Source organism: Dermochelys coriacea, chromosome 10 (assembly GCF_009764565.3).
Source record: "Dermochelys coriacea isolate rDerCor1 chromosome 10, rDerCor1.pri.v4, whole genome shotgun sequence".
Lineage (NCBI taxonomy): Eukaryota > Metazoa > Chordata > Testudines > Dermochelyidae > Dermochelys > Dermochelys coriacea.
In genome coordinates this window covers 13,683,328-13,710,059 of record NC_050077.1, presented here as the reverse complement: position 1 = coordinate 13,710,059, position 26,732 = coordinate 13,683,328, and the positions used below count along the sequence as shown (strand labels likewise).

The window sequence follows — 26,732 nt, the reverse complement described above, 5'->3', positions numbered from 1 at the left end:
ATGCTGCTCTTTCCCCTCTCACCCTTTGATGGTCTTGTCTGATTGCACTGTAATCTCTTTGGGGCACAGAATGTCTCTCACTATGTGTCCAAGTGATGTCTAGCACAGTCTTGCCTTGGGCTTCTAGGCATTACAGTAATATAAATAATAACAATTCTTCTTGTGTTATACATGGACCAGGAAGGGAAAGGAAGGTTCCTCACACCACCATGCTCACTGCATGTCTGTTTAAAGGCCAAGCAGAATCTGCCCAGTATTTGTTTGTTCTTAACAAAGAGTAAAGTTACAAATGCAATGAAACTACAGGGTGTGTAATGAAAACAGCATAGCTGTGGTGTCCTGTTGCTTAAATACCTTGCTCCTGAATGGTGCTGTATTAGGTTTCTTCCACATCTGTGAAGCATTCCAGATGGACTGCAACCAGTATTTTAATAAACTATGATATTATGCAGTTGTGAATAAAGTTTATAACAGTCATAATTCCCTTGAAATCCATTAATCAACAGAAATTTCAACAAATATTTTAACATGGGAGTGACAGGACAGCAACTAAAGATCATCTGTTAACAGTGGAAGGAACCCTTTTCTCATTTTAATCTCCATGTGTCCGTAGCAACTCACTAATCTATTTCATTTATAATTCACACAGAAAAAATGGTCTCAGACAAGATTTAAGATGTTACCCTATGATGAGTTTGCACATTACTAAGACTTCATTATTCTTATAAAAATGTACTCCAGTGCATTTGCTAGTTCATTATGCAATATTCTGATAAATAATTAAAACTAGACAACACTTGTCAAGGTATAATGAGTATGTTTTGTGAAGCACTGTCATTGCTTTACCTTTACGTATTATGGTTTGTTAATTTTCTTGCCAATTTAACAAGAAGTCAGTAATGGGTCTCTGGGACATCAGTGTAAGTGTATGTGGGGTCTGGCTGTATGTTTAATAGGCCAGATCATTGGCTAAGGATGAAGTGCAGGTAGCACAAGATGTATGCATTCATGAATGTGCACACATGGCTTAAAGCTGATCTTCGTTTTCCTCTGATCCTGCTGTAGCCCCAATGCTGGGGTAGTCCTCCTGTGCCAAGTGAGATCAGCAGCTCTCTTAGGGGTGAAATCTTGCTCCCATTCAACTCAATGGAAAAGCTCCCATTCACTCCAGTGACACAGGACCAAGCCCTTCGTCATTTTTTCAGAGCAGAGCTCTCTTTTAAGCTTGTAGGCAGTCTAGAGATAAGTGAGAACATTTCACCAAAAGCTCTGCTGGGAAACCAACCCCTGGATTTTAAACTGAGCACTGTTTAATACCAATGCAGTTGCATTTTATCTGCTGCATGTAGCCCTTTTCTGTATACCATTACATTACTTCGTGTATGGAGGCGGAGGTAGATCCCTGTTACTCATAGCACCATATTTGGGAAAGGATGCTATTATAGATTCTCCACAATAATGACATGAATTATGCTATCTTAGGCCCCAGTTCAGCAAAGTAATGCTTAATTTTAAGCATGTGAGTAGTCCCATAGAAGTCAAAGCATACATAGGAAATGGGAAAATTTACATTGCACTACCATGCTGAATTGGGTTCTTACATCCTACGTTAGGACCTCGACAGCTTCTGACCAATGAATAATCCACAGGACTCCTTGACCACTCAGCCATGGAGCAGATAAAAATAAAGTTCTCTTGCAGAGTTGATTCTGACAAGAAGGAAAAGTGCTAGAGACCAACAGCTCTACACTGTTTGTTTGTTTGTTTGTTTGTTTGTTTGTTTTGTGGGTGACAACGGTTATCTAGCACCCACTTTTGGAAGAGGAATGACAATGAAATATAATCCAATGAGCACAGACACTGCAGGATGAGAAGCTGATTGCAGAAAAAACCCACTGCAGTGTAGGAAATGAAATATTATCCCCAGGATCGCCAGTCATTCAGAAACATAGATATTTCTGAAGAGGACAAAATACAAGTCATAAGCTATTGCTTTTGCTTAGCTACATGCTTGCATCAGTAAGATGCAGAGTGGCAGCAATGACGGCAGTGTATCCCTGTTTGCTGACTTCTCAGCACTTGACAACATGAGACCGGACTAGAGCAACGAGGTATGATATCAAGAGGAAATTCATTAAAATTCAGAGATGAACCAATTGCAGACAGCAGCCTTGTCTGAAAAAAGCAAAATGTATACATCCTTCTGAGATTTCCATCTCTTTTGATGTGGATGAGAACTTGTCATACTTGCGATGAGGCTTGATTGTGGCATGGAGCTCCAGCCCCACACAGGGGGATGGTACAGAACTGAAAGCTGCAGGGGAACACCAGGAGGATGAATCTCTCCTGAAACATCTGGCAGCAAAGGGGAATGTGCAAGCTGCACCATGCCTCTCTGCAGCTTGGTGGGCTGATGCAAAGGGGGAATGGCTCTCCCTCTTTTCTGCTCCTTTAGGGGTCATTTGCTCCCCTGAGAGAAAGCAATCCCTGCACTCCCCAGACTGTAGCGACAGATTGTCTCTAACCCTTATGTGGTGTGCACAAGGAGGTGAAATGCTCCCTGCACACTTTCCCTTCCCTATGTCCACATACCCATAATAGGACAAGGAACACTAACTCACAGAATTAGGTGAGATGTGGGCAGTAGTATATAGGGGTTGGGCCATCACCTTGAGCCACGCCTGCCATTTAAACCTGGGAAAGCAAAACTGTCTTTCCTTCATTTTTTCTCTGCTGAAATATTCTTAAAATATTCATTTAGCCATAAATAATTGTCCACTCAATTTGTACCTGAGGGTGGTAAAAATACTCTTCCACTGCTTGCATATGTTAATAGTCTTATACAGCAGATATGTACTGGGACTTAAATATCTGGGAAAGTTAGAAGGTATTACATAGAAAGTTAATGCCCTCCTAATTACTCTGGAGAGTGGCACTCTAATGGGATCTTATGGTAATTAGACTGTTTAACTGCCTCTGACGATGTTTAGTTGATGTCTAGTATAAGTAGGAATCTGTAAATAAACGTGTGCTCAACTCTAAGCATGTGAGTAGCCTCATTGAAGGACTGTGTTGGTGTTGCTACTCATGCTAAAACTCCAGTGTAGACAAGGCCTTAGTTCTTAGCTGATAAATAAGGCTACGTTTATGTCACGGAGGTCATAGAAGTCACAGAATCCATGACTTCTAGAGACCTCAGTGACATTCTCTGCTTCAGCCCCAAGGCTGCGGGACTCTGAAGCTGGTAGCCAGCAGGGCCCTGGCAGGGTTGCAGTGACAGGTGAGAGCAGCGACACAGGGCTCCCTGCAAAGTTCCAGCAAAAGGTGACAGACTCCTGAGGGAGCCCTCCTGAGGGTTCCAGCAATGGGTGACAGCCGTGCGGGGTAGTGGGGGGCGAGGGGGACGCCTCGGGCAAACAATTGAGGGTGTCCTGTTTTCTCTTTGGGAAATATCCTGCAGCTCCCAGCCACTGTGAGTGGAGGGGGAACCCCACAGCTCCCAGCCACCATGTTGGTGGGAAACTATGGAGCCGCAGCAGCAAAAGTCACAGATAGGTCACGGCTTCTGTGAATTTTTGTTTATTGCCTGTGACCTGTCCATGACTTTTACTAAAAATAACCATGCCAAAACCTTAGCCTTACTGATAAACAATATGAATTAGAAAGAAAATAGAGTAAGAAATCCCACTAAGGGGCAAATCCTAGGAATCCTTGGAAGCAGAAGCAGGTCTGCCCTAAAAGGGGAAGGGAGTGCTCACTGAATTTGAGAGAGCTGTGCACCCTCCGCCCACACAATCTGTAGGGCTTCCCTGCCTGGGAAGGTGAGGAAAAGTCAGAACGTGGAAAAGAAGATTCAGTTCTCCACTTTTTGGCAAGACCATATAAGGGGCTTGGAGCCTGGAGGACCCTTCGAGGAGAAGCTCTGCAGCTGCTCTGTGATTCAGCATTATACACACACACAGTCTGCCCTGTACACCTGGCCAGCACCTGTCCATGGCTTCACTCCTTCCTATGCTCCCGGCCCCCTCCAGGCTGCCATGTTCTCCCAGGATGTAGGAACAAAACAACCCCTGCATACCCCTGAATTCAGGAACTGCTATTCCGAATGGATCTTACACGGCTCATGCAAGGGAGAGAAGCTCCACTGGCCATCCCGTCCTTACTCAGCCCCAGTGTGTCCCTGCATAAGGGCTAGGAAGACTCTGGCCACAATCCAAATCCACCAATACCCCGTGGGAAAGGTTCTAAGTCCCATAAAGCTTTCTGGGCTGCAATATCATATAAGTCAAGTTTTATGGAGGATTTGTCTTCAGTTCAAGTAATGTATTCCACTAATTCAAAAAGCTGAGATAATAAGAACACCTCCTCATACCTTCTCTCATTGTCATCAAGGTGAGCAAACAGCACATTCTTGGAGATGGCTTTTGCCAGAGCAGTCATTGTTTTATAGTCCTTTGGAATAACCTGTGGGGAAAAAGAAACACACAAAGTTAAAGTTCTGGCTTTATTTCATTATATATCTTGATTTATAAAAAACTGCATTACTCAATATCATGGATGCAGCTTGTTTCAAATTGCTGAGTCAGATTTAGAATTTAATATAAAACTACCAAGAAAGCAATACATTGCAATTTTGACAGCCTGGACACAAGAATTAATGTTACTAATATAACAATCAGAACAGTATGTATGGGAGCCCCTCCTCCTCTTGCCCCTCCTCATCTCATAAAATATCCTTCTACAGTACAAGGCAAAAGTTCAGCAGGAACTGACAGCAGCTATGCAGACTTCTTTCATATTTCATGTATTTTTTTAATAGACTGAGGGAAACACTTTCCACACACTTCCTCTCCCCAAAGCAACATCAGAAGCAATCTACCTCTAAATATAAAACAGTTTATGTTATGAATAATGTTTCTCTGCCTTAAAAAATACAAACATGTGCCCTATTTCTTTTTTATTGTGAAAAATTGTTATTTATCAGTCCATAATATCAAACCAGTGTATTGACAGCATTATTGTATGGTCTGGAAGCAGATGCATTAAAGGAAGCAGACATCAGAAGGCTGGAGGCAGTAGAGATATTCAGAAGATAGCAGGTGAAACATAGAATGATTTTAAGACAAATGAAGAAGTTATCGGAAGAGTAGGATGTGAAACTAGGGTTCAGGATTGGCTGCAATTAAAAAGATTACAATGATGGGGACACCATATCAAACAGATGATAGGATGTCAGAGAAAATTATGCAATTGCAATCAAGGCCAGTCCGACCTACAGGCTGACCGCTGACTAGATGTGGGACATCATATGCAGGGACAGGACCAGGCTGGGAGTAATGGAAAAACAAGTCAGAGACAGGAATGTATGGCAATGCTTTACTGCTCCCCTTGTCTTAAAGATGCACCAGGGTGAATAATGATGAAAAAATATTCTGGCAATTGACACGATCTTATGAAACACACAGAACTCCTGCATTATTTGAGTTACTGGACACATTCCTATGTCAGAAGCATCTCCAATCTCCCACAAAAAAAATAATTAAAGAAACTAAGTTAATTAAGTGAAAGGAAAATATTTTGAGTTCTGAAGCATAATCACAAAGGAAAAGCGATCTACGTTTCTGCAGAAATCCCACAGAACAAATTGCTGGCCTTCATATCACCAATGAAGTCTACAGTCTGAAAAGTAAAGCATCTTACAGTATTTTAGGTTGTGTCTGTGACGGAGTAGACAGACATTGTCCTGATCTAGCAGGAAAAAGGTTAACATTTGTCATAGGAGGAGCCACAGACACTCAGGAGGGGGAGACAGGTGAGAGAACAGGGAAGTCTTCCTCTCATTCCATGTAAAAGGGCCCTTAAGGGAGTTCAGGGGAAGAAATAAGTGAGGAGGGGAGATATGCTTCCGTAAGGACCTTCCTCCCCTCAAAAGGGATGAGCTTTATTTTGCTTAGTTTAGAATCTCTTTGACCCCACAGAGGTCACAGAGGCTGTGAGTGAGAGGCAGCCTAAAAAGACTAAACTTCTTTTTGTTTTTCCTTTCAAACTACGCAGGGGAAAATCCCAAGAGATGAGAGTGAGAGCAGGCCTTGGGCTTGGGGTTTTTATTGTTGGTTTTTCCCTAACCCCCCTTTAATTTAGGCAGAAGTAAGCCATTTTCCCAATGTGAGAAAGGGTTGTTTTCGGCTGTTCGTCTCTTCCCTTATTAATCTGGCAGGGAAGGGATCTTGAGTAGGCCAGAGGGCCATATTACCGACCCAAACAGAGGAAGGCTTTTTCCAGTGAGTGGACTGGCGCATGACAACCCTCTTGCCGTGTCAAACAAGGAACAACCCTAGAATTATTTTAAGGAAAAGGGCCGTTGTCTATAATTGAATGCTAAACTATAGTATATGGTTTAGCCACTAGGTGGCACTATGTGTAAAATACCTTATTTAAACAAACTTCTGCCATAGCTGGCAGAGCATTAAAGGATCTTATGATGAACACATCTGGTCTGTATTAGCAAGCTCTGTAGCCAGTCCATATCTGGTACAGAAGAATGTGACAGTCACCTTGGTAAAGGCTCAAAGGCTGAATTCTATCTTCACCAACACACCTCCCATTGATTTCCTCTACTTAAAGGTGTAAGGAAATCAATGGAAGCACATATACTTATCAGAAGACAACATTTCACCTTCACTTGAGTAAAGACTCAGAATTCCTAATATCAAAATAAGAGCTAGACAAAACTTAGCTCACTATGAGAAAAGCTCAGAGCTTATTGTTAGTGAACTACCCTGCCAGAGAAACACTGGTGTGAATTCCAGTCCTGGTCTCTTGCTGCATGATTCTAGAGAGGCTGGAAACATCCTGGATGTTCCACATGTCATTTTCTCCTTTCATATCTGCATTGTAGGTGGCTCTATCACCCATACTTCTGCAACATCCTGAGTAGATTCATGTGCTGATAACACCGAAGAAAGTATTCCAACACAACCTCCTAGTTCTTTATTTCTTAGCATTACAAATAACCTGGTAGGAAAATAGCTCCCTAGAATATTATTTAAACACAGTCTGTTTCTAAGAAATTAAAAGAATATCATCTCTATGCAGAACACAAAAAATAATCTATACTGTGCTTCAAGCTTTGCAGCAACTGCCTGTCAAGCCCCATTGCCAGCCTGTACTGACATCATTGTTGACAGAAGGAAGCAAACAAAGTTTTGTTAATTTCAGATTCAGTTAGGAACATAAGAAAACAATCCAAAGTAATATGGAGGAACACTTCCACTGATCTTCAGACGAGTTGGATTGGGCCCGTAATGAGCAGAGATACATTTTGTGGTGCGTTTTAAAGTTTCTAAAGGAGATACTAAGAACTGTGGAGAGAAGATAATAAGTAGTTGAAAGTGCCTTTTAAAATGTCATGAAAATGCTTTTTTAAACAGTGCCATGCATTAACAGTTTAACTATAGAGTTTTTAAAAATGTACTGGATAGTTGCCAGCATTATTTGACTTAAATGCTGAGAGAAGTCTCTTCTCTAATTGGCTTTAGGCTGAAAGCTCTTCCAGGCAACTGTTTCTTGTGAGGGAAGATGCAATAGCAGTGAGAGAGCTCATACCATAAGAGGATTACAAAGGCATACACAATCATGAGCAGAAAAAAATACCCTGCCCAAAAATAATGGTTGTCAAAATGTATTCCTATAAAATAAACTCTTTTTGGTGGAAGAGCTACTTCAGGCATTGGAGCAACAGCTGTTACGTTTCCCCCCATTGCTGGAGGTAACTGTTAGCCAGTACTTGTTAGTGAAGAAAGAAAATCCTTCCACCCATTGACACCAGATGCCTACAATAATGTTGACACCCAAAAGCAATGAAGTTAATGAAACAGTTGCACATGTGTAAATTGGCATTCATGGGCCAATCGTGGAAAGGGAGCCATGAAGACTATGTGGATCCATTGCAGGATAGCAAATATTCATGTTAATTTTTAACAAGTTAATATTTCTAATTAAAAATATTACCATTCTATGTATTATAGGACAACATTTTTTAGAGAGCTCAGAATCCACAGCTAGGGCCAGATATTCTATAGAGCTCAGCACACTGGATGCTCAGCTATTCTGAAAATTTGGCAATAAATGTCACAATAGGAGATGCTGGTGCAGAGCTGTTTTGTACACCTGCGCCCAACTCTGGGGTCTGAACACTTGAAAATCTGGCCCATAATGTCCAGTATTTCTGGTGTCATTTATTGATTCATCTAAGATATGCAAAGCTTCTGCAAAGCCAAGTTTAATACTTTATGAATCTCTAATGTAAAATTAGAAATACCTGAAGATGAATGTGGGAAGTCTAATTAGATAATAAAAGACCTCATCTAATGAAGATAAAAATAAATCCATGCCAGTGATGTAAGAGTTGACCTACATGTTCAGAAATAATCTGCCCAACACCTTCAAAAGATGAGCCTGGGAACTAAAAACCATGGATTTAACAGAGACACAAGTTTTATGGCCCATTCCAACAATTTGTAACGCACTCTTCTGCCTACCACACCTCCTTTGCAAACGTGCTTAAGTGCCCACTTCATTTTAAGTGGTCTCCTAGAACATGTGCGAACTCCTTATGCTTAACAGTCTGTCCCATCTTGTATTTATTTTGCATGACATTGATGACATCTTCATTATCTGAACCCAGCATGAGGAATTCCACCGTAATTTCACCAATTTCCATCCCACCATCAACCTCAGCCAAGACCAATCCACACAAGTGGTCCATTTCCTGGATACTACTGTCCTAATAAGCGGTGGTCACATAAACACCACCCTATACCGGAAACCTACTGACCGCTATACTTACCTACATGCCTCCAGCTTCAATCTAGGGCATACCACACAATTCATTGTCTACAGCCAAGCTCTAAGATACAAGCGCATTTGCTCCAATCCTTCAGACAGAGACAAACACCTACAAGATATCTATCAAGCATTCTTAGAACTACAATACTCACCTGCTGAAGTGAAAAAACAGATTGACAGAGCCGGAAGAGTACCCAGAAGTCACCTACAACAGGACAGGCCCAACAAAGAAAATAACAGAATGCCACCAGCTGTCACCTTCAGCCCCCAACTAAAACTTCTCAGCGCATCATCAAAGATCTACAACCTATCCTGAAAAATGATCCCTCACTCTCACAGATCTTGGGAGACAGACCACTCCTCGCTTACAGACAGCCCCCCAAACAGAAGCAAATACTCACCAGCAACTACACACGACACAACAAAAACACTAACCCGGGAACCTAGCCTTGCAACAAAGCCCGATGCCAACTCTGTCCTCATATTTATTCAAGTGACACCATCACAGGACCTAATCACATTAGCCATGCCACCAGGGGCTCGTTCACCTGCACATCTACCAAGGTGATATATGTCATCATGTGCCAGCAATGTCTCTCTGCCATGTACATTGGCCAAACTGGACAGTCTCTACACAAAAGAATAAACGGACACAAATCTGACATCAGGAATCATAACATTCAAAAACTGGAAGGAGAAAACTTCACCCTCTCTGGCCACTCAGTACCAGACTTAAGGGTGGTAATTTTGCAACAGAAAAGCTTCAAAAACAGACTCCAATGAGAAACTGCTGAGCTTGAATTAATATGCAAACTAGATACCATTAACTTGGGTTTGAATAGAGACTGGGAGTGGCTGGGTCATTACACATATCTATTTCCCCCGTTCAGTGTCCTCACACCTTCTTGTCAACTATCTAAATGGGCCATTTTGATTAGCACTACAAAAGTTTTTTTCTCCTGCTGATAATAGCTCATCTTAATTAATTAGCCTCTTACAGTTTGTATGGTAACTCCCACCTTTTCATGACTCTCTGTATGTACATATATATCTTCTTACTATATGTTCCAGTCTATGCATCCGATGAAGTGGACTGTAGCCCATGAAAGCTTATGCTCAAATAAATTTGTTAGTCTCTAAGATGCCACAAGTACTCCTGTTCTTTTTGCAGATACAGACTAACACGACTACTACTCGGAAGAGTTCTGTGAAGCTTGAAAGCTTATCTGCTCCACCAACAGAACTTGGTCTAATACAGCATATTACCTCACCCACCTTGTCTCTGTAGAAACGACCTTAAAATTTCTGAAGGAAATGCCAGTGGGGGCTGATAACTTCTGAGTAGTGCACATTGGGATTCATTCTCAGTTTAAAACATTGGGGAAAGCTCATATTAGTCAAATTCTGCCTAATGGGAGTCTTGCTTAATTACATATCTCAGAACTTGGCCCACCAGACCTGACTGGATTAAGCACTTTTTATACCAGGGTTCTCAAACACGCAGCCCAGGACCTGGAGGGGGGGCCCAGGGGTTTGTGTATTAGTTCCCCGTTTGCGGCCAATGGGAGCTTTGGGGGAGGTACCTGGAGGAGCGGCCAGGGAAATACACAGACTCCTGTGCCCCCCACCCCAGGTCCCGGCCGCTTCCCGGAGCGGTGCGGGGGCAGGGCAGGCAGGCAGGGAGCCTACCCTGCCCCTGGTGTGCGCTGGGCCAGACCCGCCCCCCGAACCCTTCCTGCAGCTGAACCCCCTGCCCTGAGCCCCCTGCTGCACCCCACACCCCTCCTGCACCCTGACCCCCTGCCCTGAGCCACCTGCTGTACCCTGACCCCCCCACCCTGTACCCCGACCCCCTGCCCTGAGCCCCCTGCCGCATCCCGCACCCCTCCTGCACCTCCTGGAGGCAGGGAGGGGGCGGAGTTGGGGTGGGGATTTCAGGGAAGTGGTTGGAATGGGGGCAGGGAAGGGGTGAGAAGAGGCAGGCCGGGGCAGGGCCTCAAAGAAGGGGTGGAGTGGGGGCGGAGCTGGGGCAGCATTGGGCGGTGGTCAGTGGTGCAGACCTCATGCTAATGTACTAGTCCTTATGTGGCCCTCGTGGTCATTTGCATTTGAGACCCCTGATTTATACCCTGGGGTGTTTCCATTGGGAATTTCCCCCACAAACTGACCAAACAGGAGCATTGGTGTGGTAAAATTTATCCACCTTTTCATGAAAGCTTTGCAGGGCACTGATCTCGTTGTCTTATATGAGCCTGTAAATTGCCATGCACATCTCATGGCACTCTGAAATAATGGCCGAAGGGGAATTTAAGATTATGATAGGGCTAAAGCCTATGTCTGTTAATGGGAAGATGAATAGAAGTCCATGCTCTTGGGACCAACTGCTAAAGATTAAACACATTTAATTTTATAAACATAAATTGATTTGGTTGAAAGAGCTCCGTGAAGTAGAGTCCAGGCCTTCCACAGACTGTAAACTTCTAATTCTTGCTTTGTTTATTCTTAATTTGTGCTTGGCATTTCTTCAGAAGAAGTAGCAATATAAAATGACCCAATCATTGCAACTGATGTTTTACAGAGTACAATGCAAACAGATCACTTGATTGTAACATAAACTTCAGAATCAAATAGATGCTAATACGTTACCTTTCTAACATAAGAAACAGCATCTTCCTCAGTGTACACCTCAGCACTGACACCTCCCCTTCTGCGTCGAGCTTTCACCACCGGGTTTGGAGGAGGAGGAGAAATCTCATCATCATGAGAATCTGACTGGGAATTAGATTTCTGCCGAGCCAATATTTGTTTGCATTCTTCCTGTAAGTGAAAAGAAGACACAAATGCATTTTCCCTTCATAGCTATGTAGCTGCCACCCTTGGTATATTTCTTTTTGGTAACTCGCAGCAATTTATTCATTTCTACATTTTAATCAATGTTTTTACATTTGTGCACTTGTGTGTGTTCTGATGAAGGACAATTACACACTAGTGAACCGCATGAAGGAAAACCAGCCAACCTAATCTGCATGTGATGGGGTACACAAACCTAACACTGGGCCGGAAGGGGTTAAAGGACAGTACTGAGCCTTGGTAGCCTTGCCTCTCTAATCCTGCAGGGCATGCTCCAACTGGAGAAAGGGTTGAAAAGGAAGGAACCCAGCTCAGAAGGAGGGAGGCTGGGGAGGAGGACAGACCTACCCTGAAGCTCCTGACAAGGGAACTGGAGAAGCCTCCCTGAGGGAATAAGGTCATATGGATGTAAGCTGAGAGAGGAAAGCAGCAGTAGGAAGTGACCCGGGAAGGATAACTCAGAGGACACCTTAGGATCCAGACACTGTTTACTCTCCTAGGGCACTGGGTTGAAACCTGGTGGAGTGAACAGCCTGGGTTGCCAACTCTGACTGAAGCTATTCCAGGAGATTTTTTTTTTCCTCAACATAATGTCATGTCATTTTCTTAAAATATCCTATTAAAATCTCCCAGATTGCTTTCAATAGTCACCGAGAGGTCAATGTCGATTCCCAGAGACTCCAGGCCAATCCTGGAGGGTTGGCAACCCTAGGCTTGGGCTAGTCTATTTCTGCCATGCTACAGGAGGGACCCAAGCCACCTGCCCCCTTTACCACACTTCTGATTAAAGGAGGACCAAAACTGCAAGATCTATCCACCAGGAGGTGTCCGGTTTTCGATCAGAACACCCGGTCGAAGAGAGATCCTGGCGGCTCCGGTGAGCACCACTGAGCAGGCCGTTAAAAGTGCAGTTGGCGGTGCTGCGGCACTAAGGCAGGATAGTCCCTACCTGTCCTGGCTGGCTCCATGCTGCGCCCCAGAAGCAGCCAGCAGATCTGGCTCCTAAGTGGGGGGCCAGAGGGCTCCACACGCTACCACCACCCCAAGCACCGGGTTTGAACTACCATTGGCCAAACTGGCCAATGGGAGCTGGGGGGGGCAGTGCCTGCGGGCGAGAGCAGCATGTGGAGCCTCCTGGGTCCTGACCCCACTGCCTAGGACCCAGACCTGCTGGCTGCGTCAAGGGCACGCACAGTGTGGTGCCAAGACAGGCAGGAAGCCTGACTTAGCCCCCACGCTACACCGCTGACCAGGAGGTGCCTGAGGTAAGCCCACACCCCAACTCCGATCCCCAACCTCCTGCCCCAGCCCTGAGCTCCCCCCAAACCTGGAGCACCCTCCTGCACTCCAAACCCCTCATCCCTGGCCCTACTCCAGAGTCTGCACCTCCAGCCCAGAGCCCTCACCCCCTCCCACACTCCAATCCCCACCCTCACTCCAAATCTCTCGGCCCCACTCCCCAGCCTGGAGCCCCCTCTTGCAGCCCAAACCCCTCATCCCCAGCCCCACCCCAGAGCATGCACCCACAGCCCTCACCCCCTCCTGCACCCCATCTTCCTGCCCCAGCCCAGAGCCTCCTCCCGTACCTTGAACCCCTCATTTCTGGCCCCACTCTGGAGCCTGCACTACCAGTTAGAGCCCTCACCCCCTCCCGCACCCCAACCCTCTGCCCCAGCCCAGTGAAAGTAAGTGAGGGTGGGGGAGAGTGAGCCACTAAGGGAGGGGGAATGTAGTGAGTGGGGGGTGGGGCCTCTGGGAAGGGGTGGGGCCTCAGGGAAAGGGTAGGGCTAGGGTGTTTGGTTTTGTATGATTAGAAAGTTGGCAACCCTACCAGGAGGTGACACTGGGTTTGCTAACCACTAGGCCACCTAATCCATTAAGGACACTATTACACTGCATAATGCATAATAAAGTGCCATAATACTAGACCTGACTCTGTCTCTCATACCAATTATCCACCAAGGTATGTTCATTGTTTTCAATGGTTTAGTATTGCTGTGGGAAGAGACTGAGACCTACTATCACTTACGTTCCAAAATCTTTTTTTTTTCCAGTTGATCTATAGAATATTTGAATTTCCCATGGGAAGATACTCATGGAGGAGTGAGTAAAAGAACAGACTTTGGCATGACTATGTTTCTCTTAATAAAAGAGTCTAAATCAAAAGCCACACATTAATCACACCACTGTACCTTTGCAAGAAGCTCTGTTCCAGGTTTCCTACAACCAGAACACAGCAAAAATGCTGGCTGACCTTTTTCAAGAGGTTGCATATTCTGGAATCTCCACTGCTGGGGGCTAATTCTAATCTCACTCCTGATTTATAACAGTGTAAGCAATTCCCCTGAAGTCAATGGAGTTACATCCATGTAAAAACTGAATAAATGAGATCTGAGTCAGTCCCTGGAGTACAATGAAAACTGATGGCTGGTTTAGCGCCAGCTGGCCAAAAGAAAGGCTGCGTTCCAAATTGTCACTCCTGGAAAACAATATAGAAAACCAAGGGGAATCCCTGAAAGAGGGACTAACAGGGGAGAGAAACAGTATGGGGGAAAAGTCCTGGGAATTACAAATGCGTGTGGCAGTGAATGGTGTTTATCAAAATGTATCATGATCCATTGAATTTGTTTAACTTCCCCAGAATATAACTTAACAAAACTACTTTCACAGTAGCACTCAAAGTCCCCAGTAAGATTAGTGCCCCATTGTGCTAGATGGTGATACCAAAAAACAGCTCCTGCCTTGGAAATTCCTATCTAATTTGTGTGTAATACATGGAGGGAGTGGAGGAGGAAGGATGAGGGTACCCGTGACAGTCATGTGGTTACATCTTAACCAGTTGGTTTTGTTGACACAGGAAATGAGTTATGGTTAGCTCATCAGGTATGACACCAGAAAAGAGTGTGCTACATAAAATGTGTCCTGTTTTACTGGCACATGTCCACAACTTTAAAGCTTGTAAGAAAAACAGATGATTAATACATGGTTTGCCATCAATGTTTATGAATGTCTGACAAATCCAGCTATGCTGCCTATCATTTCTGGTCTTGTTCTAGTCACTTTCTCCACTCTCACTGGTACTGCTTCCTTTCTTAATCCAAAAGTACCTTTTACATCAACCTGATTATATTGCTGGTGCCTGAGTTAAGGCACAAATTGGTATTTCTCAAGCTGCATCATTCAAAATGACAGCTCCCAGCACATCCTTGTTTTGGTCAAAGATAATTTTTAAGATCTAGACTACTGAATTTTTCTGGAGACCAACAGAGAAATACAACTTATGGGCTGACGAAAGGCTTGCTTCCACAACATGCCAAGTGTGCTCCTGTGGGTGATGAGCTCCCTTTATTATTTGGAATTCAAGGCACTACTGCAAGACCCAGTGTTAGGTACTGTACAGGCACAGAACAAACTGATTTTATGGGAGTATTCATCACCTTGAAAAATAGAGCTCCAAGGTACTGAAAATGACTTCAATTCTATCTCAAACTATAAATCATGCGGTTAAAGGATGGCTAGACTGGATTTTCATACAGTCTCAGAACGGTGAATCATACATAACATTCACACCAGATTCCTTCCCACGACACACACAGTAAGTGTGTGGATGCACCGTCTTATTGGTTAGAAGTATGCAGCGACAGCAAAGCAAACATTCTTAAAGAACATTCAAAAGTTCTGGGCATCTCTAATTTTAATTCATACCTGTTTACCAACATCAAACTGATATATTTTTGAAGAATTTCAAATATTAATAACCCACACTGCGTTTTTAACTTTATGTAATTCTCCAGTTGTATAATAAACTCTGTTCATTGAGTGGCCAAAACTATATACAGTTTCTCCAGATACTTGATTGCAAACCTATAAATCAATACTCCTTCTAAAACATTATTCTGCTAGTAACACTTAAATTCTGAAAGTACAATAAAAGGTACACTATTAAAACCAGATTGTCAGGTAAATAATTATATAATGTTACTTTTCTCTTAACACTGTCTTTTCATACATGGCATATATTAATACAGAAAATAATTTATTTGCAATACCTGAATATATGCTTTTTCTTGATTTTTTGTATATTGTATAATAGGCATTTGTGAAGAATTAATAACTAATATGTCCCCTAGTCCAGTACAGATTCATAAAAGGTAAAAAGGCTCAATGAGGTAAAATAATATCACAAGCCATACGCCTCTTAAACCCAAATACAGTCTAAAACAAAAAATATTAAATAATTATAAAAGTGAGTTACCATATGATTCATTTTAAAAAGAAGTCTCTTCGCTACAAACTCTCTTTATATAAGCAGCAGACAGTTGACTGGTTGGCTTTTCCATGTGCGACTATTTGTAGTCTAGGTATGCTTTCCATTACTGAACTCAAGAGTGCTTTTTGAAAACAAAAGCATACACTGTGTCCAGGGTATTGCTCTCAAATAGCCATCTTCCTTATATCCTGGGGTAAAACTACATAAACAGACCAAATATTTTGAAGGAAGAACAGACTCTCTTAAGATTAGTTCAAACACTGATCATCAGACATAGCTTGCTATGAATGCTTGTACAGAACTCACTTTCAAGTAAACACCTCACCATTCTTTTGTTGGCATGACAACGGGCTTTCTCACTCTCTATTGGAATGGCTCAGAGAATTCACAACAGCAGGGAAATCATATTTGCAATTTAAAATGATAGTCTATGGAGAAAATAGGCATACAGACTAGACCACTGTATAACGGGTGGTAGTACTGGATCAAATCCAATAGCAAGAGCCTTATTTTCTTGACTTTTGCACTAGTAACTGCACTGACTTCAGCGGAATTACTCCAAACTTACACTGGGGTAGTAAGAGGAGCCTTGGACCTGAAATGTGTAAAGCCTCTACTAAAGTGGAACCACATCAACACGCCCAGAAGTTACAAATCCACATCACTGCCTTACAATAATATAAACCATTTCATCTACAAGGAGTGTGATCCTACTGCCACCAAAATCATTTGGGTCCTGATCAAATACCATAAAATTCAAGGCAGTCCATAGTATTGCCAGCAAATTCAAAGGGAGTTTGACTGTGAACTTGGAGTACTGCAGTTGGCAGCTTTGGTGCACATAGGATTAAGGACAGAAATTGGAAAGGGAACAAGAAATGTCATCCTTGCCTAGAATTTAAAAAAATAAAAATGTAAATGTCTGCAGTGGACTGTTTAGCTAATGTATGTATGACTATAGCTAAGGAACTTGTCCTGGGAGACTTTGGAGCCATGACACAAAAGAATTTAGTGTGCTGACCTCAAAGTAATAGGTCATTTAGTTCTCTGATTAGTGTTTTCATAGGGTATGAGCCAAAGCATTGCAGCTGGTCACAATGCTGAACAAGTGTTTGAGTTAGTCCCTTTCTTTCATACTTCAGTTCAAGAGTATGTTTCCTGACCCATAGACTCTCTTCTCTCTGAGTTGGTACATTTTCAAGGAGAAATTCATTTTCAGTAGTTCCTCCTCCTGTATCAGCTTTTTATGCTCAGTCATTGTCTAAAAACTCACAATGTGAAAGCATAGAGACCTATGACACTTGACAAGATCCAAATCACTGTATAGCTTTACAATAACATTCCAGAAAGACTTTCAAAAGCAAAGCTGGCCATTAAGTTTCATTAAGTGATTTCCACTTTGCTCCCCACACGTTATTCACTTTGTTCTAAAACTGCCACCCACAGAGAGTGCTCTCCAACTAAAATATTTTCTCGTTTTCCAAGTTTAGTCCTCACGAAAGTTTCCTAATTGATGGCCCTAAAGTCTGTGTCCTATTTATCCACAGACAATGTACAACAATGTTAATGACTGAGCAACCTTCCTGATTTTTGCCCCCAGAACTCACCTGGAGTGATCACCACTAGGGAGGAGAAAGTAATTCAGTTTTCATGACCATTCAGTTATTGCTAGAGACTGAAACCTGGAATTATAAAGATTAGAACTGCAAAAGATTTATTAGCTCAAACTATTCCACTTTGCTGGCAGTGCCGGATTGATCTCCTCAGTATGGGACTCATTCAAAGCCCATTGAAGTTGATGGAAATTTTGAAGTTCTCTACCCCTATTCCTCTGACTCTACAGTCCTCACATCTCTAACTGCCTTTCTGTCAACTCCTCACAGATGTCCCCCTTCCATCTACATCTCAACAGGGAGAAAAATGAACTTCTTATCTCCCCATCCAATCCTGTCATCATCACCACAGACAACTCCACTATCTGCCCCATCATATGGGCTCGTAACTTCAATGGGGCTTTTTGACCCAATCCTCAGCATTGCCCCACCTATATCCAGGCTGTTAAATGCTGTCATTTCTTCTTCTATAGCATCTCTGAAATCTGTCTTTTAATATCCATCTCCTACCACTAATGTCCTTATCCATTTCTTAGGCTATGTCTACACTACAGCCTATGTCGGCAGAATTTATGTTGCTCAGGAGTGTGAATAAACCACCCCCCTGAGTGACATAAGTTACACCTACACAAGTGCTTGTGTGCATACTGCTATGTCAGCAAGAGAGCATCTCCCACCAACATAGCTTCTGCCACTTGTGAAGATGGTTTTATTATTCTGACAAGAGAGAGCTCTCCCGTCGGCAGAGTGTCTTCACCAGATGCGTTGCAGAGGTGCAGCTGTGCCAATACAATGATCTAAGTAAAATACTATTGCCAAAACATTCCTCTCTTCTTCGACTCAGCCTACAACCCGTTCATCTTCAAATCCCTTCACTGGCTTCCTCTTACCTCCTGTATCGCATTAAAACTTGTCTTCCACTTCAGAGCCTTGCAGAATCTCATTCCGTCACCACCATTGCCCTAGTTTCTTATATATACTTCACTATAAAGTAGCAAGGTTACATTACAAAAAACAGAAGATATTTTCAATGTTTAAAAGCTCATGTTACCAAACAGAGAGAACTGTAGCCAAAGGTTCTGCTTTTTAAAATCCAAGCCAAACATGCATTTGTATATATATATCTAGTATGTGAAGAAAAAATCACCTAAAACAACTTTGCTTCTAATAGCTAAACATCACTTCAGATTGAACTGTAAGGATATTTTGCTGTGCTTTTCAGCAACATCTTTGCTTCTGCATGAAAGTTTTCAACTTTACCAATATTACAGGATGTACAATGCCAAATCCACAGCTGTTTACTTACAGCCAGATTCTGTTATTCTCATTTATACTGGGGAATACTTTAATCCACAAGTAACTCCATTGAACTCAGTGAGACTATCTGAGGAATAAGAATTTATTTAGTGTAAGGGTGGCAGAAATTGGCCCTTAGAGTACAGGAAATAAAAATGATTATTTCTGTAAAGGTAAATCGTGAGTGCGCCTCAAAAACTCTTATTTGTGATATCACTCCTCAGTTATCCGTGTTTCATGACACCTCACTATTCCCCCCACCAACATGCTTCCGATGCATTTACAGTGCTTTAGTAAATGACAGAGGTACCAAAAAGATGTGGTTCTGATCTGACAACACTGCAAATCAAATTGGCATCCTGAAAAATCAGTTCCTAAATTTCTTTGCTTGTGTTTACTGATTAAATGATACTTTTGAAAAGAGAAGACTAATAAATGGAGAGGAAAAAAACAAAATTATGGATAGAAAATGACACATTAAGTCTGTGACACTACTTCCTGGAAACTCATCAGGTGTAGAAACAAATTTATTTTTCATGTTCTATAGATAATCTCCATCGCCAAGACCCTGTGGCATTTCAAAATGTTTTAGAAACAAAATTACATAATAAATTACTATCATGTATTATTTATATAGCACTCACATACAGAGACTAGGTATGTGGGCAATGGGATGCAAGAAAAGTAAGTGATAATTTCACCATTTGCTTTAAGAACATCTCAATAGTTCCACAGGTTGTGTTTAGTTTCTCTCTGATTCACTATAATTTCATGGTGTAGAGGGAAGGGAGCTGGGGTTAAATGGCTTTTTGGATTAAGTGAATTCTATGAAGGGATTTAAAGTAGGAGGGTGTTGGCCCACAGTAGGCTAGTTGAGGATTCATGGATAGTAGGCCATATGGAAGAAGACATAAAGATGGGAGATGGGTCAGTAAAAAGAGAGTAATTAGTAAAGGTGCTAAGGCACCTTAAATGGGGCCAGGATTGAGACATAAGAGGTAAGAGCAGGCACAGAAAGAGATGAAAGCAGAGTAGATTTGTTCTTCATCAATATCCTTTTATCACTAATATTTACCCAGAAAGGCTGCAACAAAATTTTGCAACAGACCTTTCTTTTAAAATGTCACTGATCAAAACTGACATCATTTGGTGCCAAGTGTCTTTTAAGATTTTTCCTTTGAAAAATCCAGATTTACTTTTTTTTTTAAAGCACAACTGCCATAAGCTTCTGGTGCTGCTCTAAATGCTATTCTTATAGCTAAACAATATTCCTCCAGAGTAGATCTGATGTTGGTGAACCAGAAAAAAAGTCTTCTTTTTTATTCTTACACAGACTCAGTGCTTGAAAGTGAGCAAGTGCCTATTAGAGGCACCGAGTGGACGCAGTTAGTTAGATTTCTGGGTGGGAATTCAAGACGGGGGTATTTTTTGTAATTTTAAGAAGAACCCCTAGATATTAAAACTGTCCCTTGTTACTGCTGACACCACCTGGCAGAATGGTTACAGAAATATTGTTAAAAAGCACTTGATAGTGTCTGTTTACTTTAAAACCAAAAACTCTCAGTCTTGCCCAGTCTCTTATACATGTTTCAAGGTAGATCCAATTTATACCAATTTTACATTTCCATTTTATTTGCTCTTCATTTTATTTGCTATTATTTCTATCTCCCATGCACTTTATTTAGAGTGGTTAATATAGGCAAAGCTGTTTGACACAGCTTTAATAGCCTGATCCAGAGTTTCCCCAAAGCATCTTCTACAACTAGAAGAAAATGAAATAAAGTAATTTAGAAATTAGGTTAGTGCCCTTGAGTAAAGACACAATGACCTTTTGGCCATGACTAAAGTAGCTGCAGCCTTACTTAAAAGGCTCTTGGGAAGCCTTGCCTAGCACACTGACAGAGAAAGGATATGTGGAAAGAGAATTTAACATGCATCACAGGAGAAAGGACCGGAATCTTTCATCTGTCTGCATCCTAAACTTTGACCTTACATGACGAGTCGGTATTATATAGTCAAAGGCATTTCACATGCAACAGCAAACCAAATTAGTGAAAGAACAGCTAAGCCATGTAAAGTAACAGGACCAGATCCTTGACGAGAAAAATCAGCGTAGCTCTAGCACCAGTGACTTCAATAGGAGGAGAGTTCGACCAACAATGAACTCTTTTGAAATTAATTATCACAAGCAGTACCTGTGTTGGTATTCACAGCAGGCAGATCAAGCACTGAATTAGAATAAGGACTGAATTGCTCTTGTACCAAGATAAATCTACACTAGGAATCCCTGATCAGTTTTTAAGCAATCAAGTAATGCTTTTACCAATGGTATAAACTCTAGCATAAACCTAGCATACGGATTTTTGCCACTGTAACATCTAACCATGGCTGTAAAAATACTTTTGCCCAGTCTATGCCAGAGCTTATACTGGAGCTAAAATATGGGCCTGAGGTTCCCTAATGTAGACAAGACCCTAGATGTGGTCTCTCTAAAACAATGGGGGGGCATTGTGAGTGCTTTCACCACTTCTGCCTTTGCTATAGATAAATAGAAGACATCAGTCTCCAAGAATGTCAATTATAAACATTAAAAATCTCATCCACTACTTAGGGCAAACTAGGCCTGCATTGAATCTGCATGCTTATGCTATTCCCACAGATTTTCTGTATGCTCTTCAATTTCAGCTTTCGCTTAAAAAAAATGGAAGCTTTTAGCTGTTCTGAATGCAAAAATAGCTGTCTCAATGTAAATCAGACTACTGCCATTTTACTGAGACTGCAACAAGACAGAATGAAGTAATAGCACCAAGAGAGGTGTTAACTTGCCCTATAAATTTTAACAATGGTACGTTTGCATTTAAACAATTTCAAGCAGACTATGAGCCAACAGCTGACTTCCCTCTGAAGTACCTCGCATTGGCCATTGTCAGAAGACAGGATTCTGGGCTAGATGGAACTTTGGTCTGACCCAGTATGGCCGTTCTTATGTTCTTATTACTTTAATTTGAGTATGAATGACTCTTGTCAGAGCCATGGACATTTCTGAACTGATGCTTGTGCCAAAATAAGCATTTTGAGGCACTTTAGTTTAGGTCGAATTTTGTATACTCGAGAAATGAGTAAATAGCAGCTTATCTTTTGAAGAATTAACAAAAAATATTGCTGTAGCTTTTCTCCAGATATAAATTACCCCAAACAACAGTGATGTTACTCCTTATCAAACTAGCCAACCCCCAATCCAGTTTTCCACTAGAAATTAAATCGCTAGGGCCATTGAATAGGGAAGATGTTGAAAATACCATTGTGCTGATGCTGAAAAATAATTAAAAACCCAACTTGAAAGCACTACATGTGAAGAGAGCTGGGTCACATGAGGTTGTAAATCCCTTTCAAAATAGCAGAGACTAATGCGGGAATCAGGAGCTGGCAAGGTATTTAAACAAGCCTTAAAATTCTATCAGAATCTGACAAAATTCTGCTACTGGACAATGACAGATCCAGCACTTCTTTTGGACTTCATTACCTTAATTCAGCAAGATTCTTTACTCGTGTGCTTCAAGTTATTTATGTGCTTGTCTCATTGAAGTCAATGTTTTTTGAAAGTCAATGGGACTACTCATGTTTAAAGATAGGCATGTGCTTAAGTACCGTTCTGTATTAGGGCTTTAAATCACTTGATAATCAGAAACTAAAAGCAAAGGATACATCTAGACAAAGTAAGGGCAGATAATGAGCAACTTTCCCTGAGAGTCTGCCAATGAATTCCAGTCCAGCAATTCCCCACTTTGAGAATTGGGAAGGTATTGTCACATGGACAAATGTAAACTAAGACAGGGAGTTAAGTGATGCTTTAATTTATTTGAGGCTTTCTTCCGGCAACTCACGGAAGCTACTAGATCGCATGCCCTGATTCTCATGGGTGACTTTAATTTTCCTGATATCTGCTGGGAGAGCAATACAGCGGTGCATAGACAATCCAGGAAGTTTTTGGAAAGCGTAGGGGACAATTTCCTGGTGCAAGTGCTAGGGGAGCCAACTAGGGGGAGCGCTTTTCTTGACCTGCTGCTCACAAACCGGGTAGAATTAGTGGGGGAAGCAAAAGTGGATGGGAATCTGGGAGGCAGTGACCATGAGTTGGTTGAGTTCAGGATCCTGACGCAGGGAAGAAAGGTAAGCAGCAGGATACGGACCCTGGACTTCAGGAAAGCAGACTTTGACTCCCTCAGGGAACAGATGGCCAGGATCCCCTGGGGGACTAACATGAAAGGGAAGGGAGTCCAGGAGAGCTGGCTGTATTTCAAGGAATCCCTGTTGAGGTTACAGGGACAAACCATCCCGATGAGTCGAAAGAATAGTAAATATGGCAGGCGACCAGCTTGGCTTAATGGTGAAATCCTAGCGGATCTTAAACATAAAAAAGAAGCTTACAAGAAGTGGAAGCTTGGACATATGACCAGGGAAGAGTATAAAAATATTGCTCGGGCATGTAGGAAAGATATCAGGAGGGCCAAATCGCACCTGGAGCTGCAGCTAGCAAGAGATGTCAAGAGTAACAAGAAGGGTTTCTTCAGGTATGTTGGCAACAAGAAGAAAGCCAAGGAAAGTGTGGGCCCCTTACTGAATGAGGGAGGCAAGCTAGTGACAGAGGATGTGGAAAAAGCTAATGTACTCAATGCTTTTTTTGCCTCTGTTTTCACTAACAAGGTCAGCTCCCAGACTGCTGTGCTGGGCAACACAAAATGGGGAAGAGATGGCCAGCCCTCTGTAGAGATAGAGGTGGTTAGGGACTATTTAGAAAAGCTGGACGTGCACAAGTCCATGGGGCCGGACGAATTGCATCCGAGAGTGCTGAAGGAATTGGCGGCTGTGATTGCAGAGCCCTTGGCCATTATCTTTGAAAACTCGTGGCGAACGGGGGAAGTCCCGGATGACTGGAAAAAGGCTAATGTAGTGCCCATCTTTAAAAAAGGGAAGAAGGAGGATCCTGGGAACTACAGGCCGGTCAGCCTCACCTCAGTCCCTGGAAAAATCATGGAGCAGGTCCTCAAAGAATCAATCCTGAAGCACTTAGAGGAGAGGAAAGTGATCAGGAACAGTCAGCATGGATTCACCAAGGGAAGGTCATGCCTGACTAATCTAATCGCCTTTTATGATGAGATTACTGGTTCTGTGGATGAAGGGAAAGCAGTGGATGTATTGTTTCTTGACTTTAGCAAAGCTTTTGACACGGTCTCCCACAGCATTCTTGTCAGCAAGTTAAGGAAGTATGGGCTGGATGAATGCACTATAAGGTGGGTAGAAAGCTGGCTAGATTGTCGGGCTCAACGGGTAGTGATCAATGGCTCCATGTCTAGTTGGCAGCCGGTGTCAAGTGGAGTGCCCCAGGGGTCGGTCCTGGGGCCCGTTTTGTTCAATATCTTCATAAATGATCTGGAGGATGGTGTGGATTGCACTCTCAGCAAATTTGCGGATGATACCAAACTGGGAGGAGTGGTAGATACGCTGGAGGGGAGGGATAGGATACAGAAGGACCTAGACAAATTGGAGGATTGGGCCAAAAGAAATCTAATGAGGTTCAATAAGGATAAATGCAGGGTCCTGCACTTAGGATGGAAGAATCCAATGCACCGCTACAGACTAGGGACCGAATGGCTCGGCAGCAGTTCTGCGGAAAAGGACCTAGGGGTGACAGTGGACGAGAAGCTGGATATGAGTCAGCAGTGTGCCCTTGTTGCCAAGAAGGCCAATGGCATTTTGGGTTGTATAAGTAGGGGCATAGCGAGCAGATCGAGGGACGTGATCGTTCCCCTCTATTCGACACTGGTGAGGCCTCATCTGGAGTACTGTGTCCAGTTTTGGGCCCCACACTACAGGAAGGATGTGGATAAATTGGAAAGAGTACAACGAAGGGCAACGAAAATGATTAGGGGTCTAGAGCACATGACTTATGAGGAGAGGCTGAGGGAGCTGGGATTGTTTAGTCTGCAGAAGAGAAGAATGAGGGGGGATTTGATAGCTGCTTTCAACTACCTGAAAGGGGGTTTCAAAGAGGATGGCTCTAGACTGTTCTCAATGGTAGCAGATGACAGAACGAGGAGTAATGGTCTCAAGTTGCAATGGGGGAGGTTTAGATTGGATATTAGGAAAAACTTTTTCACTAAGAGGGTGGTGAAACACTGGAATGCGTTACCTAGGGAGGTGGTAGAATCTCCTTCCTTAGAGGTTTTTAAGGTCAGGCTTGACAAAGCCCTAGCTGGGATGATTTAACTGGGACTTGGTCCTGCTTTGAGCAGGGGGTTGGACTAGATGACCTTCTGGGGTCCCTTCCAACCCTGATATTCTATGATTCTATTCTATGATTCTATGATTCTATGATTTCTGACACACGGTTCTTAAGGGCACAATTTCAGAGATTCAGGTTTCCCTAACAAGTAAAATAAGTTACGAAAACACATCACTCCTGTGTTTAAAAAAATCTAGGTTAAGGGGTTTAAAAATACAAAAATTTCCAGTCTAAACCATGTTTTTCAAGGCAGCCTATTTGCCCTATCTACCCAATCTATCAAGTTCTTATACTGGTGACCAGCACCGTAGTGTCTGAGTGCCTCTCACAGTTCAGAAGATATCATAATATTCCTCTAATACTTCATCAGGTAGGAAAATCTGCTCAATTTTTTGAGGGTGGTTGGGGAGGGGATTAGGAGCATGTGTGTATGAGCACTATTGCAGGAAAGCTAACTTGATAGAATGAGCTGTACACTTAGTTCTGAATGCAGGGATGTTAATAGTCATCCTCGAAGTGAGTTTCATTGTTTTCATCTAGTTCCTGTGAAAATTCTGTCTACTGGGCTCAAGAGGCTCCCCACTACTAGCTGAAAACCTTATTGCTGCAGAGGAATGTAGCTATTATGAGAGGTCACGGCTACAGAAAGATGGTCTGACACTTGGGTAGCTAGGTCCCTGGGTGTATGAGCATTTATTATCAAGCTAATATTTTAACAACTGTGCATCAGTTTACTACTGACTTTATTTCAGCAAACCTTAGCCCTGTGTTAACAGTAAACTTGATATGGTTTGGTTCCTTCTCTTTCTAGGGAGGAGATATGTGTGCAATGTTATCTGGGGATCACCAGATGGAGCAAGTACAGATAATTCTATTCTATTCTATACAGCTAATCCTATGCATTCTATTACTTAATAGGTAAAGATTGGGGAAAATCCTGTATTGCTATTGGAAAACAGTGACCTCAGAAGCTGTTCCATACACTGGTAAAGTGACCAGAATAATTTCGTAGGTGTAGAGCGGCTGCTTACAGTGTTGCTTGAAAACACTGAGCCTGATCATACAATATGTTGAGCATCTCTTGTGAGGCACTGAGTGCTCCAAAGTCAGCAGAAATTGAGGGCAACTTATCACCTGACAGGAGGTCCTCAGTACCCCACGAAACAGCCCCATGATATAATAATCAACCCCACTCAGACATCTGTTTATTTAAAACTAACTATTATTAAGAAGGTTTCAGAGTAGCAGCCGTGTTAGTCTGTATTCGCAAAAAGAAAAGGAGTACCGGTGGCACCTTAGAGACTAACAAATTTATTAGAGCATAAGCTTTCGTGAGCTACAGCTCACTTCATCGGATGCATTTGGTGGAAAAAACAGAGGAGAGATTTATATACACACACACAGAGAACATGAAACAATGGGTTTATCATACACACTGTAAGGAGAGTGATCACTTAAGATAAGCCATCACCAGCAGCAGGGGGGGGAAAGGAGGAAAACCTTTCATGGTGACAAGCAAGGTAGGCTAATTCCAGCAGTTAACAAGAATATCAGAGGAACAGTGGGGGGTGGG

General features: G+C 42.6%; 1 protein-coding gene across 2 annotated transcripts in view; it reads right to left on the bottom strand.

The window, feature by feature from the left end:
• PRKAR1B (protein kinase cAMP-dependent type I regulatory subunit beta) overlaps window positions 1–26,732 on the bottom strand; it is a 129,164-nt gene that overhangs the window by 87,183 nt on the left and 15,249 nt on the right. For both annotated transcript variants that reach the window (XM_038419272.2, XM_043494108.1), the window contains 2 exons: window positions 11,494–11,664; window positions 4,373–4,464 (listed from right to left, as the gene is read on the bottom strand). In XM_038419272.2, coding sequence (XP_038275200.1) covers window positions 4,373–4,464; window positions 11,494–11,664 — 263 coding nt within the window. The remainder of the gene's footprint in view (window positions 1–4,372; window positions 4,465–11,493; window positions 11,665–26,732) is intronic.